General features: G+C 42.5%; 1 protein-coding gene across 1 annotated transcript; it reads left to right on the plus strand.

The window, feature by feature from the left end:
• Nucleotides 1-7,189: 7,189 nt before the first annotated feature.
• LOC144701764 (uncharacterized) lies at nt 7,190-9,944 on the plus strand. Its single transcript, XM_078573516.1, has 3 exons — nt 7,190-7,323; nt 8,035-8,107; nt 9,471-9,944. Exons 2-3 carry the CDS (start codon nt 8,042-8,044, stop codon nt 9,801-9,803), a joined length of 399 nt encoding a protein of 132 aa, XP_078429642.1. The 5' UTR covers nt 7,190-7,323; nt 8,035-8,041; the 3' UTR covers nt 9,804-9,944.
• The last annotated feature ends 281 nt before the right edge of the window (nt 9,945-10,225 follow it).

Genomic DNA, 10,225 nt, shown 5'->3' on the forward strand with positions numbered 1-10,225 from the left:
CAATTGGACAGTACTTGGTTGTCTGAAAACCCTTCCAAACATTCAAATTTGAGACCAAAATATAATCATTCAGGATACCCTAAACAAGTAATAGATCAATATCTTAGGAAAGATGGAGTTGATGACACCACAATATCACAAATTACGAAGTAAAATATTCATCTTTCCAATCATCTTGCGTAACCCATCTGGACATTGACTTCCCATGTGAATTTCACAACTAAATATACATGGGAAAAATTTTGGGCTAAATGTTTAAATAATCCAATTTTTTGCCGTTTGGCAGACAAGAATTGCCGCTAAGATTAAATTTTTCATGTGGCGATTCATTAAAATAAGTTGTCCAATCATAAATATAAAAAATAAGGGCTCGTCTGTGTAAAATATGTGAAAAATGTCGGCTGACCATGGGTGAGAACGAATTATTGTGATTTGTTCTAGTCCAAGACACCTAAAAGTTTATTGGAGGAAAAGTGATTTTTTAAACCTTATACTACTTAATCCTAGAACTGAATACGCTGGTTCATCTTATCGATTCTCTAATCAGTAATAACAAGATATCTTTCTTGATCAATATACTTGTCCCTCGCCTCAGTCTTTGAGAACAAGATAGATCTTTTTTGAGCTTGAATTTTTTTCATTCAGAATCTGTGCTCTTTGGTAGACCCAAAATGTGGCATGTAATCATACACATTTTAAAGTCATTTTGGGATCATTTCATGTGTATTATCTTCAACAACAAGAATTTTGCATTTCATGCACTAAACAAAGCCAGTGATAAAAATGCATTTTAAAATTATTTTTTTATACATGTTAAACATATTCAAGAATTTATTAATAAAATATATTTAAGGCATTGTGAATTTCTAATGTTCTATTTATTATGTTGTCTATATTGCAAGGAAGAGAGAGAAAAAAGGAAAAAAAAGAATATCTAAAAAATTTGGATTTATTGGGCCGAGCAAGTGCATCAGCGACCAAAGCCAGCCACAAGCAGGCGAGTGCAAGCGCTCAAGCCCGCCCGCCATTGGGAAGGGGCAGCGCTCGGCAAGCAAGCCCAGTTGGCCACTCAAGGAACACAAAGGCCCTTTCAGACCAATAGAGAGGCCCACAATGAAGACATAGTCCCACACTCAAGAGATGACTTGTTTTGATTTGTTGAAGGATATATGTCAAAATATTTATACTGTCACGATTTTCTAAATTTCCCAATATGGGATTTAGAATCCCACAATATATCTCACTCGCATCTGGCTGGTCGAAGGCAAGAGTGTGATCGCGACCCAACAAGCCGTGATCTAAAGAAAACAAGCAGATAATTGGGATTGGGCTTTGAGCTAACCCGGCCCAAAGCCCATGTCTTTTCGGGCTTATTTTGAGAGGCGGATATGATCTCATCTGTCTGATCTTCTTTACAAAGATCGGACAGTAAGATCTGGCCTCTTATTTGATCTATTTTTATTTTCTTTTTCAGGTCCTCTGATTGGTTATTGGGCGTTGACGGGCATCGCAAGACCCTCAGTGAGAGAATCAGAAGAAAGGAGATGCTGACAGGACGTGTTGACGTGGCGGTCGAGGGTACATCGTACTAATCTGGGTCCACGGCTGTGATTTTGTTGCAGCCATTGGACTCAGATGAAGGCAATCTAATGGTCATGGCCAGTTTTGTCCACCCTTGCCCCTGACCATCGATGCCACTGGCCGAAGGCCGTCTTCGCCGATGACGGGGGACTTCTGTGTGATCCAAACACCCCAAAGGACCCCCAAGGCCATTCCCCTCCATTGGACAGCTCAAGAGGTCTCTCCCAAGACATTAAACGGTCCCGAAGGGTCCAAATTCCCTCATCTTCCGACTGAGATCCAAGAGCATCGAGAGACCCTTCTGGCGGCAGCGAGAGCAGCAGGAGGGTAGTGACAACCCCATGCCTGCTCACGAAGCTCCAAGCAGTGCTGGGAGAAGTCAGAGTGTCCCTGGATTCTTACTCGGATGGACGAGAAGAACAAGGGAACTCCTAAACCGAAGCTCGATGACGGATCTACTAAACATCAAATCACACCAATGGGAGGAAGTTTCTGAGAAGGTGAGAAGACAATTTTCTGGAATCAACACCTAAAATGGGTGTCCTCTACACTTATACTTATTTTGGTACTTCTCTTAAAAGCCCTCATAATTTGAGTATGCCCACCAATGCCCAGAGATCTTTCGTGTGTGAACCTCAATTTTCATGTATCAAACAAGTTAATAACTTTAATGAAAAACCTCATTAATCAAGTATAATAATATGTAGATTAACTTCTACAATCAATTTAACCCAATTTATTGGTTAATTTTGTAGCACGTTAGACTCTAAAATATTATCAGTAAAATCAGATGTCAAACTGATGTAACACGACGGACGCCAGGATTGAATGGCTCGTGTTACACACACGGAGGGCAATGACAATCATGTCATGTAGTGGAGACGACTAATGTGGATGCAATGCAAGTGATGATGCAATGATGAAATCATTGAGAAGTATAAATCCAGCATCGGCGGACACCAATGACCACTAGGCTATGATAAGTGCAACCTAGGAATGCCACTAGGCTCTCAATAACCCGGACGACCTGTTGAGGGCGGACAATGCGAGTGCGACTATTGCCACTTGTGCATACACCATCAAAGCGCCAACCAAGATTGTACCGATAGAAACCTATTCCCACTGATGTATTCTTATCTATCACTAACCTAACCCCGATGGTGGAGACACGCTCAGGAGGCACTGAGATAAATAATATAACATCGAGAAGGATTTTATGAGCGTACCAAAAGTAGCATGCGAGGCGATGATTGGTTTTGCGACGGCGGGCGGCGAGCTGCAAGTAGGTGTGATGGTGTCGCAAGTAGATGCAACAATGCAATGAGGAGCGATAGTGGGGCAACGCGGTGGTGCGGCAACATGCTAGCGTGGGAGCATCGACGTGGCGGTGGTCAGTTGAGGGAAATCAAGGGCGGTAAGGGGCAGCCGCAGGCGATGTTGGGCAGCCGTGGGCTGGCTGAAGGTGGCTCGGGGAGACTCGGGGCAGCCGAGGATGGCCGATGGGGGGTCGAGGGGGGTCGAGGGCGGCTGAGGGTGGCCAAGGGCGGGGCTGCGTGGGCAGTAGAGGGTGGGTGCGCGGGCGGCAGAGGGGCTGTTGCTCAGGCTGCCGAGGGGTGGCCGCGAGAGATCTTGCAGCGACCAAGGGGGAAGACTCGGGCGGCCGTTGGGGGGCCGCTTGTGGTAGCAGGAGGCCGTAGGAGGCTCTAGGAGGCGGTGACTGAAGCTCCGGCGAAGGTGGCGGCGGCAACGACAGCGGTTTCTGGCAAACTGTAGGGTTTTCTTGCTTTCTCCTAATTTCGCAATTGCATTTTCATAAATATGAAAAAAATCAAAAAAAATACTTAAAAGAACATGAAAATAATTTTTTAAAATCACATTTTTTTCATTCTTTTCTTCTCTTCTCTTTCTCTGGGCAGGCCCCAACTTTTATAGGGGCGAATATGGCCTCCCCTTAGAAATAAAGGGGAGAAGGCCTAATTAAGAGTAATTAGGGCCCACTAATAGGACAGAGAAACCCACTAACATGCCCACACATGGTCTCACACGCGCGCAAATGTGTTGGTACGTACACCGGCCCCAAACACGTGCGAATGAACAAAAAAAACAAAAACATACACAGGCGACATACACGACCTACTAAACAAAGAATACATAAGGAAAGATAATGTCAAACTTTTGTGGCCCGTTGATGAGGTCGGGTACTCCGAAGGCTGGGTCTCACGCGTGAGTCCTCGCTCAACGAACTGGTTCAACAGGGTGTTCGAAGCTAGATGGTCCCCATCACAAACTACACCTCATGCTCTAGAAGATATTGAGGAACAATTAAATTCCGTAATGGAACCATTCACATATTAGAATATTATATATGTATTGTCATTCATCCACATTAGACTCTCAAATGACATTTGGCATGGACTCCTAAGTCATTCTCCTTAATCCAATAGATGTCTTGGATATCTTATGTTTATCCATATTAATTCAGTGAAGTCCTTCCCCTAAAGAGGACCATATGCTCTTAGTCTCTGTATACTAATGGCCATAGGATCAGCTATACAGACCACATACATTAGATTAGATAATGTAATACATTTAGATATTCTGATGTCAGTCTCTAGTATCCTTCAAATAGGAATATTTAGTAAACATGTTTAAATACTGGTGATCACTTTATTATGGTCGTGTTATAATTCATTATTACATTGTCTATATTAAAGGATTCCATTATAAACATCATACTAGAATAATTATGAATCAATATATATTTAAATAACTTAAACATGACATAGATGTGTGATTTGCTTAGTGACCACATAATATCCACCAAAGATGTATTTAGTGTGACAGATTTATGGACTACTTACATAATCAATTGATAGTTGGGTACAAACCATCTAGGGATTCATACAAAATGATCGATGCACTTGTTCCCTAAAAGAGCACTCATCATCTATAATTAGTGTAGCTACAAAATCAACCATACTCATCATATGATATATTCATAGTTCACTCATCATTGCACATATCTTTGGGCTTCATTAGAAGCATCAAATGTGCATAGTAATAGATTTTGTGTGTTTTAATGAAAGTAGACGAGATGTGGAATGTTTGACTGGCTTGCAAGCCCAGAGAACCCCATGAAAAATTTCAAGATTCAGTACTACAATGCGAATGGTATGGATATTCAATGGAAGGATAGGTGAAATATTTGGGTCCTCGCAAAAATATTTTCTAGAGTGAAAGGAATGAAATCCTGATAAATATAATATATTATGTACCACTGTAGAGATATGATGTGTAATGAACCATAGGGCATGATAATTATGTATTTCAAAATGAATAACGAAGAATACCCCCTGAATTAAATTAGTATTGTTATATCATAGAAAACATCGACGAGTTAATGATGATGAAAATGTGAAATCCCAACAACAAAAGATAAATCTGAAAAAGCATAAGAAAGAAAGAAAAATCAAGAAAGGAATACGAGAAGGCAAAATAAAAAACTCGATGAAACATTCTTATGTACATGCCAATATGACAAGCAAGCAAATTCCAAGTTTTAAAGTAAATTTTAAGAAAAGGCAGTTTGAAATAGAGAACTAGACTCATAGCCATGATTTGGGACTGGGGATGGAGATATGCTAATGATAATTGTGAAAAAGTAAATATCGCTATTTCCTCAAACTCAGCAATCCAGGTATGCCTCATAACTACTAACTGACCATCTCCTTTCAAACAGTATTAGATCATCTATGTATTCATACATTAAACAAAAACAAATCCTACATGTTTTGAAATCAGGCTCATGAAGCTCAGGTTTTCTTATTATTTTACGTTGTATCCGAGGACATTTCAAACACGCCACAAGGAACAGAGCAGATTATGAAATAAATACCAAGAATATATACCCGAAAGAGAAAAGAAAATATGATGGGAAGTCAACCTAAGAAATATTAGAAACACGTTTCTGTAAGCCATAAGCGGAGAAAGTCAATGGAAATAAAAAATGAGCAATGAATGCAAACCTGCAAATGGGAATCCTTTGTTACAATAAACCATAAGTGATGTGGATTATTCAAGAATCCAAGTCAATTTGCTTTTAAAAAATAAGATATCAATGAACCTCTTTGAAACGATTTCACGGGATTCAGCCTACCGTGTCGATCGTGGGAGTCTACGACAGTCAAAATTGGCTAGGAACGAAGGCAGATAGATACAAGTAGATTGAAATAGGTAGATAGGTAATAGATGTATTCACATTTTTGTACATAAAAACAATTGTGAGGGAAGAAGTGATAATTGTAGAAAGAGAGAGAGAGAGGGGGGAAAAGCGAGAGATCGAGAGAAGAATATGAGGGAAGGAGAGATAGATAGAGAGAGAGAGAGAGAGAGGTAAAGCGAGAGACCGAGAGAAGAATTAGAGGGAAGGAGAGAGAGAGCGAGGGAGAGAGAGAGAGATACAAAGCGAGAGGGAAGAGATGGAGGGAGGGTTAAAAAGGAAAAAGATGGAGAGACGTGGGAGACTTAAAGAGGAGAGAGAGGGAGGAAAAGATACGGAGGGGCGACTTAAAGAGGAGAGGGAGAGAGAGAGAGAGGGAGGGGAGACTTGAATAGAAGCAAGAGAGGAGGGAGAGAGAGATAGAGGGGAGACTTGAAGAGAAGAGAGAGAGGAGGGAGAGAGAGATAGAGGGGAGACTTAGATAGAAGAGAGAGAAGAGGGAGAGAGGGATAGAAAGACGGAGGAAGACGTAAAGAGAAGAGGAGAAAGAGAGAGAGAGAGAGAGAGAGAGAGAGATGGAGGGAGACTTAAAGAGAAGAAGATAGAGAGAGAGAGAGAGACGGAGGAGACTTTGAGAGAGATAGAGAGAATGTGGGAGACTTAAGAGGAGAGAGAGATAGAGAGACGGAGGGAGACTTAAAAAGGAGAAAGAGATAAAGAGGCTGGGAGACTTTAAGAGGAAAGAGAGATAGAAAGACCGAGGAAGACTTTAAGATGAGAGAGAGATAGAGCGAATGAGGGAGCCTTTAAGGGAAGAGAGAGATCGAGAGCCGGAGGGAGAGAGAGAGAGAGAGAGAGGAGGGAAAATTAAAAAGAAAGAGAAAGCGAGACAGAGAGATAGGGAGAAAGAGAGGAAGAGAGAGTAGGAGGGAGACTTAAAGAGGAAATAGAGAAATAGAGAGATAGAGAAGAGAGAGAGAGAGAGAGAGTGAGACGAAGCGTGGACTACAGAGAAATGCAGGCTACTGCCAGTTCTTTTACTCTGGTGGATAGACCATCGATTGTCTACCCATGTCTCAGATTATATTAAAAACAGCCTCCCTCCATAAATTTGAACTATTTATTAGTTCTCTGTAAAATTTTCTTCCCTGTCCCCTCGGACCAAAACTTAGAGATATGCTCAGCGGATGCCTGACATTCTAAGGTGATCAAAGGCGTGGGATTAAGAGATAACTCCTAGTCATGATTGTAAATTTAAATTCCTCGGGAGACTTGAATTTCCCAAAAAATAGTATAAAAAAATCATGTTTTTTTTCCCGGCAGACTGTTACCTGGCATATATTTTAATTTGATTAATCAAGCAATTATAAGTTCTACCAGTGTGCTTCTCTACTTGCGACGCTAACTTCTTTTTACTTCTCCCGGGCTGCAGAACTGAGATTTCTCTCTATTTCTCTGTCTTTCTCTCTCATTACCGCCGCCGGGGGATCTGCACGCCGGAGATTCTTGTGGACTCTTCACAAGTGAGTATTCCGTCACCGTCACTGGATTCCTCCGTCAAGTCTTCTTCTTCTTCTTACTCTTCCTCTTCTTCTTCCTCTTCTTCGTCTTCCTCTTCCTCTTCTTCGTCTTCCTCTTCCTCTTCTTCATCTTCCTCTTCCTCTTCTTCGTCTTCTTCCTCTTCCTCTTCTTCGTCTTCTTCGTCTTCTTCCTCTTCCTCTTCCTCTTCGTCGTCTTCTTCCTCTTCCTCTTCCTCTTCGTCGTCTTCTTCTTCCTCCTCTTCCTCTTCCTCTTCCTCTTCCTCTTCCTCTTCTTCCTCTTCCTCTCCCTCTTCTTCCTCTTCCTCTTCCTCTTCCTCCTCCTCTTCCTCTTCCTCTTCTTCCTCTTCTTCCTCTTCTTCTTCTTCTTCTTTTTCCTCTTCTTCGTCTTCCTCTTCCTCTTCTTCTTCTTCTTTTTCCTCTTCTTCGTCCTCTTCTTCCTCTTCTTCTTCTTCTTTTTCCTCTTCTTCTTCTCCCTCTTCTTTTTCTTCTTCTTCTTCTCCTTCTGTAGATTTTCTTCTTGTTCTTCTTGTTTCTGCGGCTCTTCTCTTCTTGTTCTTGTTGTTGTTCTTCTTCTGCAGCTCTTCTTCTCTTCTTCTCCTTCTGCCGCTCTTCCTCTTGTTATTGTTCTTCTTCTTCTTCTGCAGCTCTTCTTCTCTTCTTCTCTCACTGGATATATCTCTCTCTCTCAAACAGCGTCATCATGGAGAGTGCAGCTGGGCCGGTGTCCGCCGATACGCCCACGGTCGCCGCTGCCGCCGCCGTCGAGGTTAGAGGTCGAACTGCTTAATTTCCAATTTGCAGAGGTTGGTAAGCAGATTAATGATTTAGTAGGGGGTTAGGCAATAATTTCGAGAATTTAAGAGGGTTGGCGCGGCGGTCATCATTTCGGAATGCATAACAAGCTCGTGAGTTCCGCGAGTGAAATAACCGGAGGATCAACCAGAACGAATATTCTGGCTCTGGAGTAAACGCTATTCTTGACAATGGGTCGCAGCAAATTTTTTACTTTGACGATTACTTTCTTGTAATTTTAGAAGACGAATTGCCCGTCATCCAGCCCTCCGTCATCCGTTCTTCAGTAGTGAAATAGACAAGATTAGAGTTCTGGCTCTTCCAGAATGGCTCAGCCTCAGGAGGGAGACCTTCTTCACCTTCCACCTAAGCTTGACAATGGGTTGCAGCAAATTTTTGAATTTGACAACTACTTCCATGCAATTTTGGAAGACTGATTGCCCGTCATCCGGTCCGTCATCCGTTCCGTTGTCAGGTGACAGTTATCCACCCACTTTCAGTTTATAATTGTCATTTGTCTGTAAAAATAGACAATGTTAAAATTATAGCTCTTCCAGTGTGGTATCTCACTGATGGCTCAGCTCGGAGGGAGGCCTTGCTTAGCCTCCCTCCTAAGCTTAACAATTGTCGACAAAATTTATTGATTTTGACCACTATTTCCGTGTAGATGGACTGCCCATCATCCATTCCGTTGTCGAGTGGCCATTATCCACTTTAGTTAGATGCGTCATCTGTCTGTGAAATAGACAAGGTTAGAATTCCAGCTCTTCCAGTGTAGTATCTCACTAATGCCTCTGCCTCAGAGGAAGGCCTTGGCCTTCCACTGAAGCTTTGCAATGGGTCACATCAAATTTTTTGATTTGACAAGTTATCTTAGAAGACCTTGTCATCCAGATATCATCAATCCCTTCTGTTGTCAGATGATGGTTATCCACTTTAGATGTAGAATCATCATCTGTCCATAGAATAGACAATGTTATAATTCTACCTCTTCCAGGAGTGGTATGTCACTGATGGCTCGGCCTTCGAGGGAGGCCTTCTTCACTTTCCACCCAAGCTGTGCAGGGAACATTATAGCTTGATTAGGGCTTCCTAGAAGTTCAGGTAGCCCTCATCCTTGCAAACATGTGTATTTCCCCTAGACTCTATCTGAGACCGTGCCTTTCGTGCTGGTCAGAACTTATCCGACAAGGAATTTCACTATCTTGGGACAATTCCAGCTTCTTGGCCGGAAATAGAACAAAACTGCAGACTCTGAGATGGATGATTTGTGATTAGCCATCACTCCTTGTTCCGTCATCTGTCCCTCAATCTTCCATGGCTATGGTTTCTGTCAGGGCCTGGTTACACCAACGGAGGCTTCTAACGGCGGCGAAGGAATCAAAGAAGATGATGTCGCAAGCGAGGACGGGGACGCCGTTAATGGCGAAGAAGTGAAGGCGGGTGACAGCGGAGCAGACGAAGGGGATGCCGAAGATGATGCCGAGGCGGAAAACGATGACGGCACTGGCGATGACGATGACGGCGAGGAAAGAGACGGGGAAGAGAATGCAGAGTATGAAGAAGAAGATGGTGAGAGTGATGGTGATGAGGAAGAGGAGGAAGAAGATGAGGATGAAGACTCTGTGCAGCCACCCAAGAAGAGGAAGAAACGAGCGGATGAAGAGTAATTCTTTCACGGAAATTATCTTTTTTTCTTTCTCTCATTTTCTCTAAATAAAATGGTGTCTTAAGGACGGTACGCCATTTAATGTTTTAGACTTGATATGCTTTTTTTCGTTTTTATCTATCTCGCTTTGCTTGGACGGTAATCTATCAGTGAACTATCGTTTAGACTTTTGCTTGAGAGAGAGCGGGAGGGAGATATGGGGAGAGAGAGAGACAGATGGGAAGCGGGAGAGAGAGATGGGGTAGAGAGAGAGAAGAAGAAAGAGAGGGAGAGAGAGATGCGGAATAGAGAGAGAGGAAGAGAGAGATGGAAAATAGAGAGAGAGAGGGAGAGAGATATGGGAAGTGAGAGAGAGAATGATAGAGAGAGAAAGAAAGGGGATAGAGACGGAGAAGAGAGAGAGAAAGAGAGAGAGAGAGGGGA

Source organism: Wolffia australiana, chromosome 4 (genome assembly GCF_029677425.1).
Source record: "Wolffia australiana isolate 7733 chromosome 4, ASM2967742v1".
In the NCBI taxonomy this organism is placed as follows: Eukaryota; Viridiplantae; Streptophyta; class Magnoliopsida; order Alismatales; family Araceae; genus Wolffia; species Wolffia australiana.